Raw genomic sequence first — 25,573 nt, forward strand, 5'->3', positions numbered from 1 at the left:
AGCATCGCGAGAATGTTTAAGCTTCTTCACCGTAGTAAAACAGCGACATCTTGTTAAAAATTGACGTGCTCATCGAACTCAGCCAAATTGATAGGATTTCGCATTCGCATTGAGACAGCCAAATCACAACTCTCACATTCCTAGTGCAATGCGCAGCCCAGCCACTCGACTGGCGCGCCCTTACGAGCGGCGAGACACAAGCGGCCATGAGTTCCGTTGCATCGCGTGGAACCGTTCTGGACGGGCAGCCGCTTAGCAGCGAACGCTTGTTTGAACATGTTCTTCAGCCACGCACTAGCCATGCCGACGCGGTGGCAGAACTTCGGCATCGGTGGATGCAAAAACCACAAGTCCGATCATAGTCAAACCCCAAAGTTAAAGTCCGCATTTCACGGATATCTCCAGATTCCACCTCCGCTCAACCCACGAGTTAAACATAGTAACGCGTTTGGACCACTTTCACCCTCGGATCGGAGCGGAAGATCGGTGGGTAAAGTGAGCATCGTGATCTTCATCATGGTTTGAAACCTCCTCGGAGGGTCGGCTGTCGTAGGAATTAATTGGGGAATAAAGGCGACTTGACTCGGCAGGATCTGAGGTGATTACTGATAACAATGATTGAATCCTGAGGGTGGAGGAGGTCGCTGAGTAGTGGCAGGTGGAGCTTTCGGAGTCTACCGCATTTGGTCACACAATCCTCCTTGGGGTATGCTGGCTGCGATATGTGGAGCGTATCTGGAGGTGGCTGAGGTGTACGAACTTGTCGAAGTAACACTAACCGGGAGAGTACAATACTCCGCGTGTTTGTCGATCATCGTTTGATGTCAGTCTAAAGGTGCTGGTTGTGGCTGCATGTTAAGCCTGTCACCGCGCAAGCCCGTACGACGCACATGCATCGTGATAGTACAGTACATGCCTGTAAGCGATGTCTAGCGGTGATTGATCCCGCACCTTGAGCATGCGCAGTAAAGATCAGCGAGATCTCGCAGGTCTTGAAACCTTATTTGTGCGTGGGGAGAGTGTAGTTTGACGATGATATAAAGTTCGATCTGCTCCATGCTAAAAGGAGCTAACTCGCTAGTTCGTATCGCGCAACGTGACGGACTAGACAAGTGCCTCACCATGGCGTCCTCTTGCGCATGCATGTCAACCCGGCTGACAGCGGATTTAGTTTAGAAGCACCTGCCACGAGTTTAGCGGAAAGAAGCTGTTATAGAAACGTGCAATTTCATTATTGCACTTAGTGCGACGCCTCATGCTGCAGCAGTGGCTTCGCCAATAGATGCGGGATCTGAAGGCGATCTGCAGATCTTCATAGACCCATGATGTCTATCGTCTGAAGAATAGTCCAAGTCCTGATGCTGATCCTAACGCCTATACCGCCAGTGACGCCGTTAATTCATATGCTAGAAGACTGCCGTTGACCGAATGATGATGCCTCCCTTAGTCGACGGGCGCGTGCTTGAAGAGGAAACTAACACTCTCGCCGTTGTGGGTACGCCTGCAGGCCTCGGCAAGCTGTGTGCCGTTAGAGCGGCACCTTTCCAAAGTATAGGGAGTTACTTACGGTCGGACTAATATCGATTGTCTCGATGCGGTCACACAGCTCCTTCTTGTCTTCATGGGGTACGGTGTTGGTGACGACGATCTTCTTGAGCTTGCTGCCGTTTAGAGCTTCAATGGCATTGCCACTCAGTATGCCGTGGGTGACGATCGCGAGCGCATCCTTTGCACCCTCGGAGATGAGAACGTCCGCTGCTTTGACAAGTGTACCGCATGTGTCGGCCATGTCATCGACCAGGATGGCAGTCTTTCCTCGTACGTCTCCGACTAGCACCATGCGCGAAACCTCGTTGGGGCGCGTGCGCTCCTTGTGGATGAGGGCAAAGCCAAGGTTCAAGCCATCCGCTATCGAGGTTGCCCTGAAAATGCGTTAGTACTAGCACATTCTAGAAGTCGTTCTACGGATGACAGTCCGAGAGTTCAGTATGGCACAGAGTAAGACTTCGGGTCTTGAGTTCGCGCCGTTGTACCACTGCTCACTGCCGTACTCGGCACCAAGACTTGGGGAGGTTGTTAGCAGATAGGACGTGTGGTCTTACCTCTTGGCACCCCCCGCATCTGGACTGACGATGACACAGTCTTTGACGTCCAGGTTTTCGCGAATCCACCTGAGCGTGCTGGGTTCAGCATAGAGATTATCGACGGGGACATTGAAGAACCCCTGAATCTGACTGGCGTGAAGATCCATTGTGATGACGTGGTTGCAACCGGCGGTTTGAAGCATGTTTGCCATGAGTTTTGCGGTGATTGGCGCACGGGACTTGTCCTTCTTGTCCTGGCGGGCATACGGGAAGTTTGGAATCACAGCGGTGATGCGGCGCGCAGAAGCGGTCTTGCATGCATTGATCATAATCAGTAGCTCCATGAGAGCATCATTGATGTCACCTGGTGGTGTGGATTGCAGGATGAAGACTGCGTTGTGGTAAGCCGAGCACTAGACGCAGCGGTACTCGATCCCGTATAGATATGATGATGCATACCATCTTCGTCTCGAACGGACTCTCCAATAGTCACGGAGGTCTCCTGGTTGGAGTACTGGAGCACCAGAATCTTGGTAAGCTCGATTCCGAGCCTGTGACTCAATTAGCGATGCAGTTGGGGCACGTGCTTAACACCCCGAGGCTCTGTTTCTGTGTCGGTTTCAGAAGAAAAAAGAAGAAAGCATCAAAGAAAAGCCGAGCGACTTTGCGGATTGTGCGATACCTATTGCTATTGCATGATGGTGGGGGTAAATATGTTGCAGTCGTTGGGCAGCTGCATGCCAAGTCGCAGCCTCGAAAGAGCGTCAGGAGTGAAGAACTTGAACGTACCGGTCGGCAACGAGAGCAGCGAGTTCGGGATAGCTGTTGCCGGTCAATAACTTGATGCTGTTGGTAGCCATGGTGGTGAGTGTGACGGTGGAAATTATGGCTCTCTACAGGTAGTCACGTCGTCGCCCAAAGAAGTGAGGTTTTTCGCTGGGCACGGACCATGCGGAGAAAGGTGGCGCCGACCCAAAGAGACTGGAGCGTCCGGTCGCGGCAGGTGGAAGCGGACCCTCTCACCCGACTACTTGCTCTATCTCGACCAATATGCCGACCTTTGCACCTGCTGAAGAAGTTTCATTTCTGATAAACGGCAAATATGCCTTAAGCCTCGATGATGGCGGGAAGTCGATGCACGATGCGTGCCGTGTGTTGGGATAGGCCTTGCAGTCTTCTAATCGGCTTCTGAAACTTGACGGCGGCCGAGATCCGTATCTGGCCCGCTGTGTGTTCTGGGCGCGTCCTACATCTTTGCACAGGTCAATGGATATCGACGCAATGTACGTTGAAAACTCTGCAAAACTCGTCTCCAGCTCAACAAGGGTGAGAGCAAGGAAATTGATGTGACTGCTGCGCGGGTGCGCAACTGTGCATCCCCGCGTAACACTATAGACACCCCGGCAACCTATAGAAACAATACTCTGGGCAGTCCCCTCTCATGTTCCCAGCCCCACCGTATGCCCGTTTCACCGGACACCTCTCAAGACGCTGCGATGTCGTCGTCGAAACAGCCTATAATGGGCATCATATAGCAAGGACGCCAGTCTAGCCACGTGCGGTACGTAGCTCAGTGAAACAACTCGAGCTCTAGAATGCGCACTCCTCCGAAGCTGCACTTGCTCCACTGCGCTCGCAGGCAGATTACCTACTATCGTCGTGACAGCAAACGTCACAGCCCGGGCCTAGAAGACGAAAACTGGACGCCGTACGGACCAGGCCCGTCAGTGCGAAATCTCACACAAGGCCCGAGCAAGATGTTGGAAAAATGACGATGTCTCGACATGGTCACTAAGCACGATCAGCGCCACCAGGATTATTGGGAAGAGACCGAAACACTTGGCTTTGAAATGTCATTCTTGATTCATCTACCCCTGCAGGTAGTACCTAGATACATGATGCGCCACAATAGCGTCCTGCCCTTGTCAAAGCTCAAACATGAAACGCCCCCAACATGGTCATCGCCATTCCTGACATCGTGATGTAAGAGAAAGTATTGATGCGCAAAAGACTACTTCGAAGAACAGAAAGGATGGGCAAAAGCTCGGGTATATATGCCAACGTATACAATAAAACAGAATGTCGATGGTATGAGCGTTCTTTTGTATAGACAAATGTCAAGGGGCCACCCTGGAATAAAAGAACGAGTAATGGTAAGAGCAAAGTATGCTTGGGCCGTTATGGTACAGATAAGGAAGTCGTGAGAAGTCCGGGGGTCGAAATTAATGGTACGCCGTCAAGGCAAGGAAGAGGGTATCGATGATGGAAAGATAGAAGAAATGAATGTCGTGAGGCGCTTAGCAAGATTGCTCGCACATCTTGCCGATGGCCTTCTCAATGTCGGAGAAGAGATTCAAAACGTGTCCGTCGGCGTATATCTTGATAGACTCGGTCTCTTTTCGTTCATGTCGAGATGGGCTGTCGATCTTTACAGGGCTTCGAGGTGGAGTAGTTTCGGCTACCTGATCCCGCGCGCTAGGGTTGAGCACAATAGCAGCCGCGACGTGCTCGAGTAGCTTTTGCCGAAGTCGCAAGCGCCGATTTTCGGCTTGCTCTAGTTTCAGAATGAACTCGTCGATCGAGATGTCCAGTTCCGCCAGTGCCTCTTCCTGTTTGAGAAGTGATTCGCGTGAGAAGATGACAGTTTCTCCGCGCCTCAGATAAGCAATCATACGGCCATGCAGCTTTTGGCGGCCGGCACGTAGTGATTTGTAGGTCTTTCGAAGGTAGTCGCAGCGCTCGTCGAGTGCTCTGAGTTCCTATAGCGACGTCAGCATTGGTTATGTGGATGGTGCCGTGAATGGCTTACCCTTGATAGTGATGCTACGTCACGTTTGTTCAGCACCTCGAAGTTGCCAGCCTGGTCATAGGCCTGCTTGTGGAGTAGCTTCTTGTCGGCGTCGCTCATACGTCTGGCAGCTTCTGGCACACGCATGCCTTCAGGCAGTTTCCATGCGTCAGGAGTAGGTTCAGAGCCGTTGGCCTCTGACATGGTGCGGCTGCGATCTCTCTTGCTGTTGCGTCGCTTAGGTCGACCTCTTTCCATGATGGACGATTCAGACATGTTTCGGTTATGGGTAGAACTTTGCGATGAAATAGGATCTCTCCTCTCAGTACGCGGTGAGCCTCGGTTCGAGGCGGGTGATGATGCATAGAAAGGATTGGTAAAGGTTGAGGGTGGGGTAGGTAGGGGAATGCTGCCATTGGGCGATCGTCGGAGGTCCATCGCACTCAGTGGTGTGTTACCGCCTGAGTTCATTGATGCAGGCGTAGTCAGCTGTGGCCGGCTTGCTTTAGAGTTCAGGATGAGTGGGGCTGGAGACGTTTTGCGTTCAACGGCTGGCGATTTAGGCGGCACTTGTGGGCGCAGGTCGGATTCTTCGTCGATGTTGGCGGTCTGAACCTTGAGATAAGGTCTAGGTGTGGCACCGGGGCTGAGGATTGGTGACAATGGTCTTCCAGAAGCATTGGGCAGATCAGAGGACATAGGGCCGTTGGTGTGTTGAGATGGGCCAGGGGAAGGACCAGTCACACAGGCCATCATTGCATCGCCGAAGGGTCCTGTCCTCCAGTTGGAGCCGGGAGCACTGCACGATCTCTCGTGACCGAAAGCCTCGTAAGAAAGCTTGCGAAGAGGTGGTCTCCCTGGGATGGTTGCTGGACAGATTATCAGCCATGGCTCGGACGAAGAGATGTCAGTTCACACTTACGAGAGTCGATAGACATTTCCTGAACGGTGGTCATGGTGTTTCCAAGCTCAGGTACACTGACTTTCCTCCTTCTTGACAAGGATCCAGTACGCTGCCAGAAGGGTAGACTGCTCTCAGGCAATACGGCAGTGTCACTGAGAGAAGTGGCAGAACGACCAGCTGAAAGGGCAGCCAGCTTGTCAGAAGATTCTGGGTGCTTTGGCAATCCGACAGGGCTTTTGGCAGATGGCCAAAGTTGGTATCTGGAGGTGCTTGGCTGTTGGAGGGTTGCCAGCGAGGGGCTCTTAGAGTGGGAAGAGATGGTGGGCGACTGGGAGTCTCGAGTAGCCTGAATGTCTCTGAGTGAGCGTGAACGTCGGGGCAAATGGTAGTTCATTGCAATGTGGAGTGGAGCAGAGTGGCTTACCATCCTGGAGGACGTTTCTAGAGTTATATAAACGGGAGACTTTTCGGAATCCGAGCGCATGCAATTGGCAATGTGTGCCATGACGGACGTTTGAGGTTGCCGTGGCTCACTGTCTGAAGTACAAGGTTGGTGAGACTCGGGAGGCGGGCACGTCAAACATGAAGGCTTTCCCTGCATGTATGTGGTAAAAAAGACACTGCAGCGGGTTAAGTGTGGCTCACAAGCACTAGTGTTGATACCTGCAGCAACGAGGAGGGCCCCTGCAAGACGCGAAGTACCAATAACAGCAAAAGTGTCTAGGCTGTCGGCGGCGCGTCCCAGGTGGGATTGGCGGGAGTTGGGTGAAACGCGAGCCTAACCTCGCATGTCTGGCGATTCGTGGGGTAGGCTATATCATCACGCAATTAATGCCTAGGGTGATCTGCACGATGGACAGCGCGGCACCACCCTTAGCATCGAGCACAGCGCATGGTTGCGACGGACGGTGCCTTTTGGCTGCAACATGTTGATCTGCAGCATAGTGTGGAGGCGAGTAGCAGCGCGCGACTGAAGCATCAGGTGAACATGTCTAGCGCCAGCGAAAACGGACCTGATGCAGTTAATCGACTATCATCATCTATCGTCGCCTTGCGGACCGGCTGCTCATATGCCAGGCGGTTTATCAATGCCGGTGGTCTGCACCAAAGCGGTAGGAAAGCCGGCCCACCAGCTGCGAACAGGGCGACGCAGCTAAACGGTCGCTGGCGACTGAATAATGGCCCTGGTGGCGAGGTACGGCGCACCAGTGATGTGCATGTTGTTGAGAAGAAAACATGTGCCCCGTGCTGGCGTAGTGCATTGGACTCGGTCGCAGTTCAGATGAGGTTGTGCAGCGGCGCGCCTCTGGCCGGCACGCGGCGAAGACGTTGGTGTCAGTGAGTTCGGGGAGAGGGAGGCAGGAGCGCCTCAGGAACAGGGCAGATGCAAGCGAACGTTTAGAACTAGCAGGGGGGCGCCATTGGCTGCGGAAGCGGCCTCGTGGCATCCCTGGGCCGGAAACAGGGTCATCACGGCACAGCTGCACCCGCTCGACTCGTCAAAACTACGAGCTTTTCTAGACGATGACGCTCAAAGCTTATTGCACGCGTTGGTGCGACCCTTCAACGCCGCCCTGGCAAGGGCTTCCGCTCCACTCCACGACGGCCAAATACCGTGAGCGAGACGGCATATTCCACCGAAGCCCATGTTTGGGCAGCCTCTTAGCCAGCACTCGAGACGACGACGATGATCTCCAGTCAGTGACCCCTCACATCACTTGTACTGTCATCTCAGCGACTCTTCGACAAATCGAGTCCCAATCTCCCACGCAGCAGCTATAGGCGGGGGCCGCAATCCGTCGCTTAATTGCCCACGGAGAACGTCCAAAAACATCGTTCGGTGAAGGATTCATGGAAGAGAGTCACGTCTAGCGTACGTCTGGTACTAATTCGGTCTGTGGTTTGTCACTTGCCGGTTCCGCTCGACGGTTGCGTGGGATCAGGTAGATTCCTGGTCCAAGCTGCCGTGGGTCCCTGACACTGTCTCTCCATCTTTTAACTTTGCGCCATACTAGTGCCCATGCCTAGTTCTTCCTTCTTCATACGCCTACGCGAGCAGCACCGTAACTTGCGTCCTTTCACGCCGACATTGATGCGAGCACGAAAGCGAATCTGAAAGACCCGCTTTGCACTTTGTCTGCGATTCCCGTCCGCTGCGGACCACAAAAGCTTCAACACAACACGTGCAGTGCCGCATCTGCCTCTTTCTCCCGAGCCTACTACGCCGTTTCACTCTGGTATCCGTGCGGTGGCTAGTTATCACACACCTCAGCCGAGCGTTGACCCCCACGAAACATTATGCGAAAGACATGTTCGCTCATCTTCCTCCCTATCTGGTTATAGGGATGATAGTGACGGTGCTCTCTCCAAAGGTGATGCCTCGTCACGTCAATATGCATATAACTATAGCTGGGTACGTTGCGCTACTGAATTTCGGCCTTCGCGCACCGACTGCATGCAAGTGCTTTCCGACTTCACGCCAAGCGACGCAGTGAACGGGCCAGTCTCAGCAAGGGATTGCTGCACGAGAGCCACCAACTTTTTTCGCAGAGTCAATATCGTCCGATTTGCACCACATGCGGTTACCGTCTTGCCTGTTCCTTATCAAAAGCACTTTGGTGTGCGGTTCGTCTTGCTGTTCATACTTTCGCCTGGCCCATCTTCCCCGAAAGGGGACGTCTTGGCTCGATCGCACCCTGGCTCTTGACTGACTGTTCTGAGCGCAGGCTGCATATCATCACGTTCGGTTGGTTCGCAGGCAGCGAACGGTCCTCATCGTGCAGTCAATATTGGTCCGTTACCTACGAGTAGATCATCTCGCGTACAGCTGCTACAGCACCAGTCGATCGGGCGTTGAAGGAATCAACCCGCTGCACATGTGAGAAATAGGCCGTTCCCCATATATCATGACATCACGTCGAAAATGCGTGCCTTCGTTCTGATTGCTATGTGCCGGTTCCGATCGGTTCGAGAGAAAAAAAGCGCCACTCCATTATCCAAGGCGCGGGAGTCGGCACACTTCGCCTGATCACCAAGAAGGGAAACGCACAGGGCCTTCTTCCGTTCGAACAATCCAAGGGAACTGCTCGCCATAGCCTTGTTATCTTGCGCCGAACGCAGGTATCGTTTTCGCAGTTATATGATGATCAATCCCGCCGGGTTATGTACCGTACTAAGCTATTAGGTGCAGATTCAGAGCATACCACGAACCGTTATGATCTGTTCTTAGTAGCGCACTGCTATTGCGTATCGCTACCAACATCATCTCCGATGCCTCTATTGAGCATTGCGGATATGGCGCAACGTCAAGCACAACACGTCCGTGTTCCAATGCCGCTTCGATAAGGAAATGACTTCAATGCTCTCATGGCCCCACTCGAATCATACACTTAACCACCGCCACAACGTGCCGAATTGATGCGGCTCAAATGGGACCTCTATCACACACAAGCTGGCTAAATACGACTCACCGTCACCTCGTTTCAAACCTCATCCGCTTCATTAACGTTATCTTTGTTGCAACATATTGTACTGTCATATGGTAGCACAGCAGGCATCAAGGTAGTACAGCTTTCGTGTACGGCGAGAACATTTCCCCAGCTCTTACTTTGATACTCAAACGTTACGAGAGTTTACACCCTTGCAGCTGGCCGTTGCCTAGACACCAAACTCCTGAGACCGAAAAGCAAAAGTCACCCACTCGCCTTTACTCAACAATCGTCGATCTGATTACGATCTCGATCTTCTCCAAGAACAACTTCTTCCCATCGTGCTCGACCCATAGCGTGTGGCTATTTTGATGTTTGTGGGGGATTATTACGGGACGAGTACCCGGGCACGAGTTGCCATGCACATGAGATGATCGTCAAAATGCTGCAACAGCCGTTGAGAAATGCTACATCGCACAGCAGATGCGATCCTTCGCTACCTGCGAGGTCGGCAGTTGCTTGTTCGCACCGGCTATTAATGTGTACGACAATGGCATAGGAAGCCCCTACTATGATACAACGGCGATATATGCGTGTGGCACAGAACATTTAATTCGAGAACATCAGCCAGCCGCCTCAACACAGACTTCATAATTCCTCGAATTTGACATCAATACGACGAATGAGACGTATAGGAGGGGACAATAGTATGTGAAGAAAGAAAGCATCAGAAGGCTTACGTTCCACAAAGCAAGCAAACAGACCTCACCCGTCCAAAGCTTCCAAAATGAGAGCTTCTCGAAGACGCATGGAAGCCTGAGGCGCAAAAGTAACAGCAGAATCGCACCAGCACTTCCGCCCACGCCACATCAGCCCCTGCGCAAAACCCCGAAAAAGCTTCCCAATTCTTAGCCAACATTCGCAACACCCATCTTTCTTTGCGACGGAAGTGCCTCCAGGTAGCCCTTGGAAGAATGGCAGCTAGAAGCCTCCTTCGACGTCTCTTCTAGCCTCGTCGGAGTTTAGGGGACCCTCCGCTCGCCAGCCAGGCTAAACCTACACCAAACCTGCGCCAAACTTAGACGCCAAAGGCAATGTCGTGCTTTGATCTATGGGCTAGTCTAGCCAACCTAACAACAAGCGCGTTCCCAGGTAAGCAAGCAAGGCGCAGGGTCCGTGACGATTTTGGGTTTGCCTACTTGGGATGCCGCTGCGAACTGCAAGTCACGTCTTATCGCATGCGTCTCGAGCGTGTAAGTTTGAACGGCGCATACCCGCGTCGAAATTTGGTATTGGTTTGGGGGAAAACAGGGTCCTTTGCCCCACCAGCTTGCGACCTGCAGGACACGCCGGTGAACTTGGCCACCACCAACTGCAAACTATAACACAGCCGCATATAGGGCGACCAACAATTATAGAACCTGAGACGCGCATTTTGCTGACGTGATGCCAACTTTTTTCTTGCTGCATTGTCAACATCAGGCGTTAGTGCTGTTCAAAGACGTTCAGACTGCTCGCGTGTGGAAACAGGATTTTTCTGCACGGTACCTTGTGTAACTTGTTTTTTACTCCTTCCTCAATCGGAATTTTTGCGGGGTGCCGTGCATGAGGCTTGCCGTCGACAAGAAACGGAGGTGCAGCAGGGAGGTGCCGAATCTGGGACCTAGAAGTACCGAGTACCAGTGATTTGAGTGTGTAATAATAGAGACTGTGGTATGGTAGAGTTGCGTTTGATTTAGAACTACGACTATCGTTACAGCATATTGTACATCGTGAGTTGCCGGCTTCGAAGAGGCGTCCAGGAGATACGCAAGCATGCAAGCGCCGCCCACTCCTCCACTTTGCATGTCAGGCAATCCGTACGGCAGATATCGTCGTGTTTAGAGTTTCGAGGGTGTGATGTCCTGCATGCTCAGGCAGTCTGGCCACCCAGAAACCACATCATGCAGTGGACATCGCCGTTAGGATTGAAGGGATCGATAGCCGACATTAGTTTCCTCTCTTACACACACAAACACCCACACCTGCATTCGGCAGTCGTCCGTTCGCTCCGTTCCGTTCTTTATCACACCCTCAATGTCACTCTGACGGTTTTCCCCACATTCCGATCGAGATCACAGAATCCTGTCTCTTCGCGTGGCTATGCTATTTTCATGACATCTCCTATGTGTTCTTTTTGCGTGGCGGCCTGACTCCCGTACCGTTTTACCGCCACCACCGCCACCAGACTATACTCCTTTCCTCCTATTCTGAATAGGACATGGCGAACTCGTACGGATTTCGCCGTCCTATCTTGCAACATAGCCAGCCAACGCTACCTTAGTTCAACGCCCAGCCTCTCCACAAGCATGCCTTTCATCCGCTCATGCAGCTCATTAGTCTCCTTGTTCGTGAGTGTGCGTTCCAAGCTGCGGTAGTTGAGGCGGTAGCACATGCTCTTGCGCCCAGTCTTTGGATGCACGAATTCATCCGTTAGGCGCACATCCTCCACAAGATCACCGCAGACCTCTCGCGCGATTTCCATCACATCGTTCTCGTGGAAGCTGGAGGATGATGGCGCCGGGGCTGCTGGTGGGATTGGCGTGCCAGATGGGGTTGTAGGAGCAGAGGATGGGGTGGGGGATGTCGTGGATGAACTGCCTCCTGCAAGCGGATGAATAGCTGCGGCGCCACCAGCGGCATTCGAGCTACTTTTCAACCAGAAACTCACGTCCTTGAAACATGCAGGGTGTTTGCTAAAAGGCTCGAATCGACGGATGGCTTTCTGCTCGCTGAACTGCGATAAGAAGCGAGAGTCCCTTGACCAAAACAGACGTATGTCCGGGATGGAGTAAAGCAACATGGCGATACGTTCGAGACCTATGCCAAAAGCCCACCCTATACGATTGGGAACCGAGGCATTGTTCAGGATGGGTTGTGACACGATGCCGCAGCCGAGCACTTCGAGCCAATCGCCTTGCCAAAAGACTTCCAGTTCCCAAGAAGGTGATGTGAAGGGGAAGTAGGCCTCCACCCAGCGTACCTTTAGTGGCTCGTCTGACGTGGCAGTATCTGCAGCACCCTTTGCAGCATTAAAGATCGTGACCACCATATCCTCAAGACTTCGTTTCAGGTGTGCAGCCATGGCTTCTGCTTCTTCTGCCGAATGTCCTGTTTGAAGTGGGTTACGCTCGGCGTGGAATGGAGGGTTTGGGTCTTCGACTGCAACATCGTGCTTGGGAATCTTCTCCACATCATCCCAGATGACCTGCGCAAGTGTCTTGCCTTCTTTTTCTGCTTGCTGACGGTCCCAAGTCCTGGCTCCCTCCATCTGATGGAAAACAGGATAGTGGCTTCTGTCGATGGCATCTCGTCGGTATACGTCAGCACTGATGAGATAGCCCTCGCTCTCATTGTTGCGGAAAGTATCGGCTTGATGAGCCGAGGTGTGTGTTCGTAGTACGGTTTCCTTGTTTATGTAGTACGTGTCCGTCCTGCTTCGACCTATGTGATCTAATGGAAAGCCGAGAGAATCGAAATTTTGACCGGTGGTGACAATAGGAAAAAGAGCGTTATGGGTCTTGTAACCCGGAAAGCGTGATTCGATGAGTTTTCGCGTGATGGTCAGAGGGTGATCTGGTTGCAGATGAAGGCGTCTTGGTATAGCGTCGAGAATAGTTGAGGGTGTGTTCATCCATTCATCGGTCTGATACGTTCGTCCTTCTATCTGCACTTCTTTCGGGAATGCTCCTATGAGAACTTAGATACCACACTCTGAAACTTCTTCGTCGTCCCAAGTACGCGGATTTGCAGCTCAACACCATCAAGACGATAGTGGAACAGAGGAATATTCCTCCTCTGCATCTTCTGAGACTCGCTCAACGCCGGAGTAGTACGGTCGCTGCGATATGGAAAGCCGCGAGCCGCGTCACATGACGGCAAACTCACCAGAAGAATTATATCTCACCGCTTGCCGCCACGACCAGGGCGACACTGAGCTCCGTGGTACTCGAAATAGGACATTTCGACCTAATTGACGGCAAAGCGCCGCAGAAGAAAGTGGTATTCGCATCTTTGATGATGAAATTCGCCGTTACCTTCGCGACCTCAAAACCACGCGGGCCGCCAAGCCCAGCCCGCCAGCTCCGAGCTTAAATCCGGAAGCAGCACGTTTTGCCGATGACGTCCGCGCGTGCCGAATTCTCGGTCCCTCAACTACCACCGAAGCTTTACGGGCTTCCTTACTTTTAAGGCTACAGCTTCCCTGTCCCTGCCAGCTACACATGCTGTTGCTGCGCGGACTTTCACCTTCAACATGGCGGACGTCAAGAAGCCCGTGAGCGTGCCTGAGCTACGGAAGAGCGAAGATGTGAAGCCTCTCAAGAAGACGCCAATACGCTATCCGTTCTGGTTTGGTGGAAGCGCAAGTTGTTTTGCGACTTTCTTTACACATCCTCTGGATCTTGGTAAGCTTTGTACCGCTTTGTGCGCAACACTGGGTAGTGGCTGATAGTTTGAGTAGTCAAGGTAGCTTTATCGACTGTCGCGTGCGCCAATCTGTGTATACTCATAAAATCAGGTCCGGTTACAAACACAAACGATATCTGGCGTTAAGTTGAACATGATGCAAATGTTCAAGCATGTTATAAAGACTGATGGCGCATTGGGACTGTACAAGGGCGTAAGTCGTCTTATCTATTCAATTCCAATTGGACCCGTCTAATGCAACGATAGATTTCCGCAGCCCAGCTCCGCCAAGGGACATATAGCATGACACGCTTCGGTGTCTACGAAGCCCTCAAAGACCGCATGACGACCGCCGACACGAAACCCTCGTTCCTCACGCTCGTAGGCATGGCTTCCATATCAGGATTCCTCGGAGGATTCGCCGGTAACCCAGGAGACATCTTGAACGTACGGATGCAGCACGATGCCGCACTACCGAAAGAAAAGCGGAGAGGATACAAGAACGCGATTGATGGGATAATACGAATGTCGCGGGAAGAAGGAGTAGCAAGTCTATGGAAAGGCGTCTGGCCCAACTCGTCAAGAGCTGTGCTCATGACAGTTGGACAATTGGCAACATACGACGGATTCAAGCGCGTGCTGCTGAATTACACGCCGCTGCAAGATAACCTCGCAACACACTTCTCAGCATCATTTTTGGCTGGATTTGTAGCTACAACGATATGCTCGCCGGTAGATGTCATCAAAACCAAAGTCATGAGCTCCAGTGAGAGTGTAGGACTAGTGAAGACTGTCACGGACACCATGAGAGCAGAAGGCTTCCGTTGGATGTTTAAGGGCTGGGTACCGAGCTTCATTCGCGTTGGCCCGCACACCGTGCTCACGTTCTTGTTTTTGGAGCAACATAAGAAGGTCTACAGGCAATTGAAAAAGTTGGAATAGACGAGGGGGGAATGCGAAAGACGCGCATCTGCTTTGTGCAATATTAGGTATGCGACGAGGCGAATGATACCACACGGGCGGGCGTTTGGCGCTGACAGCATTGCGCGGCGCGACATTATAGACTAGGCTTGAATGCGTCGGTCTGCTTGTACATACAAACGACCGATGTGAATGCACCATAGAAATATAAAAAAGTACACAACCCAGTACCAATATTTGTTGATACGCTATTATAGCTTCAAGCAATCTAGACACGCCAAACGCGACTTGACCATACGTCAGCTCCATCTAACCACTCCAGGCCTTGTATGCACCCAGATCGATCAGAAGTGTGTAGCATAGACGTTGGGGGGTCTGGAGAATTCATGCGAAAGGATCAGTAACACAGCCTTTGTCAGGCACATAAAGCATATGAGATGCACTTGAGTAAGATGCAACACTCTGCATGCTTCACAGGAAACAACACAACGTTTTAGACATAGTAGAACTGCTCTTACTAGCACATAGATGAAGATTAGGAAGCCTATCTGCTTCAGTACCTCACCTTCTATCATCTATCTCTCACCCAACAAAGTCATATCAAGCGTCCCCTCCATTCTCACACTGCATAGTCCACCATTCGCGACAGATCCTCTCCACAGCCAAGACCCCTGCATCCCCATCTACCTCCAACGAACGGGTGCCTGGCTGCATCTTCATGTCCGCGAAAACGCTCTCAGCCTCCTTTTGTTCTTTAACATACGTCGCACAAACCTCTTTCCTCTCATTCTGTATCTGAACCTGGGCTGGCTGCGACTGCTTCGTGAGGTTCAGTATCTTTCGTGCAAAGCTCTTGAGAAACGATCCACTGGTCTGTTCCTTACGAGTGTGATTCCTCTGATCATCCGTGCTAGACTCCCCGTGTTTAGTCGCCCATATATCCATAGCGACGTCCAGATCCATCTTAACCATGACAACAAGATTTTCGTCAGGAATCCGAAGCCTGCCGCCCTCTAAGTATTCATTGTATACTGTGTCATTCCAGAGGGCGCTAAGTCTTTCTTCGCCATCTGATGCTCGAAACTGTTGACAGGTAGCGTTGACATCAGTACTACGCTTCAGACACTCTATGTCTGACTTAAGCAGGGCTTTGCCTATTTCTTCAATGCCCGAGTGTTTTGGACCGATGATGTAGATGCGAGCTTCTTTGGGCTTGACGCCGGAGTACATCGATTGGTTGGACATCAGTATCTTGAGATCGGGAAGATTGCTTTGGCGAAGGGTGGAGTGCCGTGTGAAAGAGGCTAAGTATATATACATGTTGGATCGCGATTGCTTTGCCAAAGTTTGGCAAGCGAGCCGGACACCGGACTCAATGTTTGTCTGGAGTTGGACGTCTTTAATGGATACAGATGACCAGTCTCATGCGCTAGATATTGGGAGTGAGGTGCCAACGGCGACAATATGATGTACAACGAGGATAAAATCCGTGGGGATCAGATAGTGGCGCTGATCATATGAAGAGGGAGTACGGAAAACAACAAGAGTATGGAAACATGGTGTTCAGGATACCCGGTGGGCGATGCTGAGGCAAACATGGGCCTGGCAGAACTTGAGCTTGTGTGATCGCAAGATGTAGGCGCGATGGGAAGAAGCGATGACGATGGAAAAGCTATGATCAGCAAGGTCGAGATGGACAGTGAGACAAGTTCGAAAGGATGCGCAGTGTAATAAGATATATCAGCAAGGGAAATGTCGGATACGAAGATTGTGGAGCGGTCGTGAAGTGATGCAATTGTTTATTGAGACAACTGCCTTAAGCAGTCAGTGGTATGAGAAGCGCCTATTCCCTAGAATGCCCGAAGTTTTCATTCAGATACAGGAGCCCACACCGTTATTTTCGTGCCGACGCCAATGTAATCATTCCACGACCCAATCATGAACTCATGATAACGCTCTAGTGCTTCATGGAAGACGCCCTCCTCTTGCGGGCCTCCTCGTGTGCGGCCTTGGCGTCGTTGATGCGCTTGGAAAGGATCTGAGCGTACTCGTTCTGCAGTATCATTAGCCTCTGTGCATCTTGTAGTGAATGGTGTAAACGTACGGCAGCATCCTTGGAAGCCTCCGCGCGACGGCGCTTGAGTGCGAGCCTGTGGCGCTTGTGCTGGAGACGCTGAGGAGTAACAAGACGCTGGATCTTGGGGGCCTTGGTGTAGGGCTTTGCGCCCTCCTTCTTGGGGACGACTTCACGGCGAATGACGAACTTGCGGACCTACACACGCAATGATTAGTACTCAAACCTTCAAACTTTCTAGCTCACTTCTTGTTGCTCAGACTCAATGCGCTGCTTGTAGCAGGATGAGCGAGACTCAATCCGCTATGCGAAGCAGGATTGGCGAAGAAGCTATGAGAGAACTCACATCATCTTCCTTGCTGAGACCGAAGAAGCGGCGGATCTTGGTGGCGCGCTTGGGACCGAGGCGCTTGGGGTGGACAATGTCGGTCAGGCCGGGAATGTCCTCGTCGCCCTTCTTGACGATGCTGAGGGCAAGGACGGAGAGGTCCATGCCGACGATGCATCCGCGGACGGACTTCCTCTTGCGCTCACCAGTGCGGCGAGGGCGGTAGCAGGAGTGGCCGTCGGAGAGCAGGAGGCGGACACGGGTTGGGTGCATGACACCCTGCTTCATCGGGAAACCTTGCTTGTCGTTACCGCCGGTGATCTTGACGATGTATCCCTTGAACTCGTCGCCGATGCTGTCGGCGGGGACTTCCTGACCCATGCGGCGCTCCATGAAGACGCGGAGCTTGCGCTCATCGTCGACCTCGATCAGCTTCTGGGTGCCATTGTTGGGGTATGAGATGTTGAGCTTCATCTTGACTGCGGCGTCTCGACGGCGTGTGGAAGCTGCAACGTTAGTAGATTGTCGTGGTGTTGTCGGGGTCGTGGCCTGCGAAATTAGAATTATCGAAATGGGCCTTCGCTTCGTAGTGCGCGCTAATCGGAATGGAGATTATCACGTGCTAGCGCGACTTTCAGGTACGGCCCGCGGGCAACTGCGACCAACAACATGATGCGCCCCACCGGATGTGGTCGTTTTCACATCCTCGTGCTTTTAAAGTCAGGATCTCTCGTTATGAGAGGTTGGAATTTGCAGTACGAAGTCTCATGCTGAACTCTGCGCGGCACACAAGCAGTTCATAGCGAAGAGGCAGAGACATAGAGTACTTAATCAACACTTGCATTGCATTGCCAGAGTTCTGGCGTCGCAATCCCGGGCGGGCTCTGGCTTCGCAATCATAATTGACACAGCATACACATGTTCACGAGATAGACTGGAGCAGGCGAAGTAAAGTTGTGCTTTAACGTATTTGCGCTATTCGAACGGGATATCATACTATGCCATACCCATTAGACCCATTGCAACCAGAGTCCTACCAAAGGTATCCCCACTGAACTTAATACACATGCTATCATTCCTAACTCGAAATCGAGCCATCCCAAGAGGTGAACCACCAACGCCGGAACCATGCATTCGCAATGTCATTTGAGCAGATGATGCTTTTTGAAAACAGAAGGAAAGAAACACGGTGAAATCTGCACGACCGTCTAGTGCATGAGCTCGACCGGTGGCCTTGATGTGCTCACTGCTATGCCCTGCGCCTTCTGCGATGCGATCGGGCCCTCGACGCCCTCCATCGCATCGATGGGTGTCAACGGCTCAGGTGTCTCTGTTGTGTCTTCGACGGATATGGCTGGAAGGTTCGGCGAGTCACCGTGGTCTTCGGGGTGGTAGACAACAGTGGTGCTGCCAGTTCGCCTTCTTGTGATGGATGGGCCGCCGTGGTCGGTCGTAGGCGAAGTCGCATCGTGGTTTGCATGTAACCGGGCCAGCGCTGCCGCAAGGTCTTCCGGGTGTACAATCTTGTTCGGCGCATCCTCTTCCTTCATTTCCCAGCCCATGGGTGGTGAGGGCGGCGGCGAAATGAAGAATAGTCGGTCGGACTTTGGGAGGGCGAGGTGCTGGTCTGAGGGGTTCATGGGTGTGTTTACGCCGAAGTATACGCGGATGCGGTAGCCCATGAGCTGTTCGCCATCAAGGGCTTGTCGGACCTGGATCGCAGAGTCGACGTCGAAGAAGGATACTACGATGCGACGGAAAGACTTGAGCGGCGCCCATGTGTGTACTTTCGCATATTTGTCTACGGTTTCGCGGATCTCGGTGAGGGTGGATAGTGAGAAGATCTCGGGTGCGAGAAGATTCTAAACATTGTTAGTTTGTGCTCTTAGTTTTAAGGTGAGGAATACTCACGGTTATGATGAGTGTGTTTGAAGGAGGTGATGGCTCGACGAGCGGTGGGAGGTCTGAAAGGTCGAGAGAAAGTGGCGACTTGCTCCCCGATGACGCGCGGGAGCGCATTGGTGATGGAGGTAGAGTAGCCTGCATGTTTGCGATCATTTATGTTGCGCAAAGATATACTGTGATCTGTTGGTTGAGTTGCTGTGGTGAGTTGGAGGGCAAGAGACCGACAGCGTGTGTCTTATATCAAAGTTCGCCTTCAGCGGTTGGTCGTTGCAGCGCCCGCACGCAAGCCGCGACGGTTGCTCCGCCTCAATCCGCCAAGGCCAGACTCCGGCCATGCCATTTCCCGCGTCCATGTCCCATGTCTCTGCTTCTTTCGCGCCATTTCCTGGGCACCATTGCACTGCCCCGCCCTATTGCTCCCCAACGCACTGTGCTGCTGGAGGTCTCCGGACCTCGGCGGACGCGTCAATGATGGATTCAACTGACGATAGCACGAGACGCAGAAAGGAGAGGGCCTCAGCCTCGCTGATGCATAGTCGCTTGCCACTCAGCCTCATGTCCACGAAAGAAACATCTACCAGTGTCTCGCTGGTTCCACAGAACATCCTTTACTGACTATTCAAGCACCGAGTCCACTGTTAGTGTCCGGCTTATCCATGTTAGGACTACACAGCATGCATGCAATACCATCAAGGCCTTATCTCGTCCGACTGGGCATGTAATAGGTCATCACTCGGCGGCAGACTCGTTTATTGTCCGTCTGCCATAGGCATGCGATACGGCAAGGACAACTGTTCAACTCGGTCGGCTCATTTCGCAACACAGCCATAGGCGCTTTGCGCTTGAGGTTCTTTGTCGGCCAATAGTACCCTTCATGATTGGATTTTGTTGTGATGCTCAAGTCAGGCTTGGCCCATGGAAAATGTCTCATGTGTTCAACTGCAAGGCTGATCAAAAGCCATGCTTGTCTCGTGACTGTCTCGAGCTCCGCGTACGCCGGGCGCATCCACAAGTCTTGATGCGCACAACCGTTGTACATGTCTCCTATTTGGTGTGTACAGTCAACGCACGAGACGGTAGCTGCAGGTGATGCTATGACGACTCCGCCTTTGCGAAGTTTACGGTTTCCCTAGTAACTCTTAAGCATAGAACTCAGACGTCATCCAACCATTAATTTTGGTCTATGTGACCCTGCATGCAATTCTGCACTCGGCGTAATCTCGTCAGCTGCTGACCCGTATGACGATGCCACTGTCAAAGGTGTGGCTGGCTCTAGGTGTGGCGTAGATGCATGCGCCACACCTAGACGCTAGGCTGCTTCGCTCCCAGACTCACCTCAAAGAATCTCCATCAGGACGACAACCCTAGCCAGCACACCCCACACACGCCAACACGTCTCTCTCCGCCTCCGAATCCAGTCGCCCTAGTACCTCGGCTCCATCACGAGCCTCGCAAGCACACAGCCCTCTCCTCCCTGAAACGAGGACGCGATGGACTACGACCCAGATGGCGGCGCAATCAACGTGCGCTTCCTCCAGGTACACCGCCCGCTCCGTCTGCCCCAGGACACGTCGAGCTAACCCAGCTATGCGTAGGCCGACAGCCAGCGCGCCAACTTCATCGTCCAGAACTTCAATCTCGAAACCGCAAACTCGCTCCGCCGTGTGATGCTCGCCGAGATTCCCACCCTAGCCATCGACGTCGTAGAAGTGTTCGACAACACATCCGTCCTCGCCGACGAGTTCGTCTGCCACCGTCTCGGCCTCATTCCTCTGTGCTCCAAAGGCGTAGAAGAGCTGCTGTACTCGCGCGACTGCGACTGCGAAGGCTACTGCGACAATTGCGCCGTCGTTCTCACCCTCAACGCGAAATGCACAGGCAGCGAGATCATGAAGGTGTACGCGCGGGATCTGGTGATTGAGTCTCGGGCACCAAATGAAGAGTTGGGGAAGCCGGTCATCACTGATTCAGAAGAGACGGGTAGTTGCATCGTCAAGTTGAGGAGAGGCCAGGCGATCAACATGAAGTGCATCGCGAAGAAGGGTATCGCAAAGGAACACGCAAAATGGGCACCTAGTGCAGCCATCGGCTTCGAGTACGATCCGGCGAATAAGTTGCATCACTTGGACTACTGGCACGAGGAGGATGCGGACAAGGAGTGGTATGTTTCGTCTAAACCATCCGAACATTGTGTAACAGCACGTCTCTAACAGATATCCAGGCCCAAGGACGAAGCGCGCATAAACCTCGACGGCGGACCTCCCAACCCCGACGAACCCTTCAATTTCGACGCTGCCCCATCACGCTTCTTCTACGACGTCGAAACAGTCGGCGGTCTCGAACCCGATGAAATCGTTACACAAGGCATCGCCATCCTGCAACGCAAACTCGCCGAGATCATCAAAGAATTATCTGGCGGCGTCGGAGGCCCCGAGGACTTTGGCGGCGCGCAGAGCCCAACACTGAACGGTGCTGGATACGGTGATGCGGGCGGATATACTCCTGTTGGGGGAGGCGGATACGGAGGAGCGAGCTCGTGGGGCGGTGCGGCACAAGGAGGAACTACGCCATATGGAGCAACGCCTTACGGGCAGTCCAATTGGTAGACGAAGAGAGTGGCGTGTTTGGGTGTACAACATTGCATGGGCCTGGCGTTCTAAAAGGTGTGGGCATCAACAGACTGCAAAACTGCTCAAAAGAGACGCAGTCCTTCTTCACATATTGGCATCTATCACGAAAATAAGGACACTTTGCGAATCGCTATCGAACATGAGTTGATGCGAATGGCATTGGTATCTCTGCTAGCTCAAAGAGCTGCCTTCTTTTGCTCATGGTTCGTCATATCTAATATTACAATATACGCAAAGCCATTTCGTCATCATGCTTGCTTCAACTTTTCCAAGATGCGTCTGAGAGGGGAATATGTGTACACAAATGTACCTCGTGAATTGACACGAAAACGCCATGCCCCCAATGTACCGTGCCAGATCAAAGCAGCCAACCTTACAATGGAGCCGAACCGAAGTAGTCATACACATGCGAAGAAGATCGTGGCGACAGCGACAGAGGTCCTGGTTCGCGTAGAATGAAGCTCATATTGCTTCTAATGATGTCGGGTTTAAGCGTTCTTTACAACGCCAACCTTGGCCGGTCGCAGTGTCCGGCCGTTGAGCTTGAAGCCCTTCTGCTGTGTGTGGAAGCAAGTTCCGTCCTCCTTGTCCGGCTGCGGCGCTTGGAAGACCGCCTCGTGGATGTTGGGGTCGAACTTCTCGGCCGCCTCGCTGGGGTCGAATCGCTCCAGACCGTGCTTCTTCAGCGTGTTGATGAGGATGGTGTCGGTCATCTTGATGCCGTCGTGTAGGGCAATGAGGTCGGTGTTATCCCCCTTGAGCTTCTCTTCTGGCACGGTGCCAAGGGCGCGGTCGAGGTTGTCGACGGATTCTACGAGGTCGCGGGCGAAGCGCTGGATGGCGAAGTCTTTAGCGGCCTTGATTTCGCGCTGGGTGCGCTCTTGGAGGTTGCGGAAGTCGGCGACTGAGCGGAGGTACTTGTCCTGCGGAGGCATGTTAGTCTGCTGCTGTTATGCATCTGGGCAGCGTTGAAGCATACCTTCAAGTCGACGATTTCCTTGTCCTTCTTCTCTAGCTGCTCCTTCAATTGTGTTGCCTCATTGTTCTCTGCGGGCGCATCCTCCTTCTTCTCGGCAGCCTCGCCCTCCTTTGCTGGTGCAGCATCTGAATACCACCGGATAGCGGGCGTCGCGACTGCTCGTGTGATGGGTGATTGTTGACGTAGTGGCGCAAAAGGCCGTATTGAGCGGGCAGCCTGCTGTCTTGAGGCGCGGAGGATGGTTCTTTGCAACATTGTGTGGTATGAAATGTGGAATGAAGCAGAGGATGCACGGTTTATGCGAAGGCGATAGTGTAGCTCAGGTGGATGCGATGATGATGAAGACGTTCGAGAAAAATTCGGAGCTGTGAGTGACGAATGCCTGTGCTTCCATCAGGGTCCAATTCTTTCCGTTCCGAGGCGGACCCTTTCCGAACAATTTGCCATCCGGCGATCGCATACGCCTTTGACATGCATCTCGACAAGTCAATGCCATGATGCGTGATGCGTCCTTCGCCAGTCTTCTCCTTGCGTATACGCTCGTTTGTCTCGCGACATGACGTCGTCCCGGCATCTGCGACAGTCCAGAAACCTATTGAGGCGGCCTATTACCGCGGGGGTACATCGCGAGGCGTAATCCTACAGCCGCAAGCCTTGCCTAAAGAGCGCGCAAGATGGCCGACCATATTCCGCCAGATCATGGGGAGTGGTGATCCCTATGGGCGGCAACTTGACGGCATGGGTGCGGGCATATCAAGTCTGAGTAAGATATGTCTCGTAGAACCCTACGGGAGGAGAGTGGCTTTGCCCGAGAGAGCCACTCGATTTCGAACAGGCTTTGGTGGTATTGATGCAGCTCGTAAAAGCGCGCAGGCTGTACAAGCTGCAGCGGCTCTGGAAGAGGCGGGATTGGCCGGGGATGAGCCAAAGTTGAACATTGATTACACATTCGTCGGCTTGGGCATTGAAGACGATGAAGTCGACGTCGCAGGCAACTGTGGAAACATGAGCAGTGCAATTGGCCCTTATGCTTATAACGCCGGTCTTCTCCCATCAAGTGCATACGCCCAGGGAGACGGAGAGGTCACAGTCAAGATACGGAACACCAACACTGGAAAGCTGATCGACTCTACTTTCGAAGTCATTGGAGCGCAAGCTGCTGTCGCGGGTGACTACAGCATTGACGGCGTTACCGGAAAAGGCTCAAAGATCAGATTGGATTTCAAACGTCCATACGGCAGCAAAACTGGCAGAGTGCTACCTACTGGCAGGAGAGTGGACAACATTGGGGGCTACAGAGTATCGTGCATAGATGGCGCGAACCCAGCGGTCTTCGTCCGAGCAGATGATGTCGGAGTGGATGGTACCATCCTACCCGACGACTTCAACAACCTTCAGGAAAAGCTTGCTTTGCTCGAAAGCATTCGCAAAGCCGCTGCCGTCGTCATGGGTATTGCATCTACAGAGGATGAGGTTCCTCGTACCGTTCCCAAGATCGGCATCGTATCACAATCATCTGCGCACCCCGTCCTGTCAGGGAACACCCTCAAGGCATCACAGATGGACATTGTCGTACGTTTTCTCTCAGATACACAGCCTCATCGAGCTATTCCTTTGACTGCTGCACTGACGACAGCCGTCGCGGCGCGCATCCCCGGAACAGTCGTCGAACAGATGCTTGCTCCTGAGCCTTTGATGGAGGGCGCCATCACCATAGGTCACGCAAGTGGTCGACTGCAGGTCAACGCCACAATGGATCCAAGGAACAAGCTCATCCCCGCTAGTGGTACGGTATACAGAACCGCGAAGAGGCTGCTCGAAGGAAATGTATTCTGGGCCGACAAATTTGGGGAGACGGAACTGAGGGAAGACACTACTGAAACCAATACCACCTATGGTAGTAACGGCCGACACTCTCTTGGGCTAGCTTTCGTTCTGGAGAACCGCGGTAAAGATTCATCCCACCTCTTCGAAGAAGACGTCGCACGTGCAAAGCAACAAGAATCGGACATGGACCAAATCATAAGCCAACAACCGACTCTAGAGCAGATTGAAGAAAACGAGCAGAAAGAGGAGCCCGAGGTCCCGATCCTAGTTTACAGACCCCTCCCCGACCCGCACAGGAAGCGACGCGACCTACGGGAAATACCCAAAGAAGAAGATGCCCTCACACTCGCCATCCAAGGCCTACACTCCGAACTCACCGGACTGCTGCACGATGAAAAGATCATGGACACCACGGAACAGAACTCCAACCTTCTCGAAGCTGTCCTCAGGGCACACCGTGACATACAAATCAACTCCCTGATCCAAAGGCGTTCAGCCGAGAAGGCTAGCGAGAAGGCGAAGAAATCTGTGGTTCGGAAAAGTAGAACTCGTGCACAGAAGGTTACAGCGGGCGGGAAGTTGAGATGGGAGCATGTGGAAAGGGCAATCTCCGCCCGCGTTACGGAGCAGGCAAGAAAGAGGGTGGAGAGTTGGGGGAGAACGGAGAGGACGGATACTGATGATGTGGATGAACATATGGGGGAGAAAGTGGAAAGGAATATGGCGCCCCAAGATGATGGCGATGAACAACAGAAGACGGAGAGATCGGTGAAAGAAGACATGGAGGAATGGATGAGGAAAAAGCAAGACGAGGAGCAGAAAAGGTCGTTTAGAGATGACATGGAGGGATGGGAGAGGAGCCAAGAAAAAGAGGAGGAGGAGGAGAGAAGGATAAGGAGAGAAGCCTTGGACGAAATCCTGAGCAACCGCGAAAAGGGTGACACTTCGATGTTTAGTATGGACCCGGAATTTGCTTTGGCGGAGCGAGAGCCGTGGAAGAGGACTCCTAGAGATGTAGGACCGAAGATTACCACATACCCCGTTAAGACGGCGAAAATGAAGGCAAAGCGGATGAAAGCTTTATACCGTAAGCCGAGGTCGTGGAATTCGAGATGACGGGATGAGAAGAAGAGTACAGGTTGCAGCTTGTGCCATTTGCGAAGATTGGTCAATAGTAACAGACAGGAGAAGACCTCGATTGTAATTCAGAACCAAAATTCTTGATTCCCAGACTAGGAATTAGTCTGCTCATCTCAACC

At 52.7% G+C, this 25,573-nt stretch overlaps 9 protein-coding genes across 9 annotated transcripts; 3 read left to right on the top strand and 6 right to left on the bottom strand.

The window, feature by feature from the left end:
* Positions 1-1,443: 1,443 nt before the first annotated feature.
* Positions 1,444-2,944, bottom strand: J4E83_003981 (uncharacterized protein; the record flags this gene model as incomplete). Its single annotated transcript, XM_049330913.1, has 5 exons — positions 1,444-1,518; positions 1,568-1,922; positions 2,103-2,475; positions 2,544-2,635; positions 2,874-2,944. The coding sequence occupies 5 exons, from the start codon at positions 2,942-2,944 to the stop codon at positions 1,444-1,446; spliced, it is 966 nt and encodes a 321-aa protein (XP_049190330.1).
* Positions 2,945-4,381: 1,437 nt separating this feature from the next.
* On the bottom strand, positions 4,382-5,828 carry J4E83_003982 (uncharacterized protein; the record flags this gene model as incomplete). The annotated part of the gene is made up of 3 exons (XM_049330914.1): positions 4,382-4,843; positions 4,894-5,741; positions 5,795-5,828. 3 exons carry the CDS (start codon positions 5,826-5,828, stop codon positions 4,382-4,384), a joined length of 1,344 nt encoding a protein of 447 aa, XP_049190331.1.
* Positions 5,829-11,518: 5,690 nt separating this feature from the next.
* J4E83_003983 (uncharacterized protein) lies at positions 11,519-13,047 on the bottom strand (the record flags this gene model as incomplete). The annotated part of the gene is made up of 2 exons (XM_049330915.1): positions 11,519-12,889; positions 12,952-13,047. The coding sequence occupies 2 exons, from the start codon at positions 13,045-13,047 to the stop codon at positions 11,519-11,521; spliced, it is 1,467 nt and encodes a 488-aa protein (XP_049190332.1).
* Positions 13,048-13,807: 760 nt separating this feature from the next.
* On the top strand, positions 13,808-14,592 carry J4E83_003984 (uncharacterized protein; the record flags this gene model as incomplete). The annotated part of the gene is made up of 2 exons (XM_049330916.1): positions 13,808-13,815; positions 13,953-14,592. The coding sequence occupies 2 exons, from the start codon at positions 13,808-13,810 to the stop codon at positions 14,590-14,592; spliced, it is 648 nt and encodes a 215-aa protein (XP_049190333.1).
* A 2,348-nt stretch (positions 14,593-16,940) lies between these two features.
* On the bottom strand, positions 16,941-17,893 carry RPS6 (40S ribosomal protein S6; the record flags this gene model as incomplete). The annotated part of the gene is made up of 2 exons (XM_049330917.1): positions 16,941-17,479; positions 17,890-17,893. The coding sequence occupies 2 exons, from the start codon at positions 17,891-17,893 to the stop codon at positions 16,941-16,943; spliced, it is 543 nt and encodes a 180-aa protein (XP_049190334.1).
* Positions 17,894-18,181: 288 nt separating this feature from the next.
* Positions 18,182-19,019, bottom strand: J4E83_003986 (uncharacterized protein; the record flags this gene model as incomplete). The annotated part of the gene is made up of 2 exons (XM_049330918.1): positions 18,182-18,835; positions 18,885-19,019. 2 exons carry the CDS (start codon positions 19,017-19,019, stop codon positions 18,182-18,184), a joined length of 789 nt encoding a protein of 262 aa, XP_049190335.1.
* Positions 19,020-20,368: 1,349 nt separating this feature from the next.
* J4E83_003987 (uncharacterized protein) lies at positions 20,369-21,484 on the top strand (the record flags this gene model as incomplete). The annotated part of the gene is made up of 3 exons (XM_049330919.1): positions 20,369-20,416; positions 20,474-21,039; positions 21,100-21,484. The coding sequence occupies 3 exons, from the start codon at positions 20,369-20,371 to the stop codon at positions 21,482-21,484; spliced, it is 999 nt and encodes a 332-aa protein (XP_049190336.1).
* Positions 21,485-21,996: 512 nt separating this feature from the next.
* J4E83_003988 (uncharacterized protein) lies at positions 21,997-22,742 on the bottom strand (the record flags this gene model as incomplete). Its single annotated transcript, XM_049330920.1, has 2 exons — positions 21,997-22,431; positions 22,488-22,742. The coding sequence occupies 2 exons, from the start codon at positions 22,740-22,742 to the stop codon at positions 21,997-21,999; spliced, it is 690 nt and encodes a 229-aa protein (XP_049190337.1).
* Positions 22,743-23,225: 483 nt separating this feature from the next.
* On the top strand, positions 23,226-25,430 carry J4E83_003989 (uncharacterized protein; the record flags this gene model as incomplete). The annotated part of the gene is made up of 2 exons (XM_049330921.1): positions 23,226-23,229; positions 23,323-25,430. The coding sequence occupies 2 exons, from the start codon at positions 23,226-23,228 to the stop codon at positions 25,428-25,430; spliced, it is 2,112 nt and encodes a 703-aa protein (XP_049190338.1).
* Between the last annotated feature and the right edge of the window lie 143 nt (positions 25,431-25,573).

The sequence above is a fragment of the Alternaria metachromatica genome (genome assembly GCF_023757995.1).
Source record: "Alternaria metachromatica strain BMP 0045 chromosome Unknown scaffold_6, whole genome shotgun sequence".
In the NCBI taxonomy this organism is placed as follows: domain Eukaryota; kingdom Fungi; phylum Ascomycota; class Dothideomycetes; order Pleosporales; family Pleosporaceae; genus Alternaria; species Alternaria metachromatica.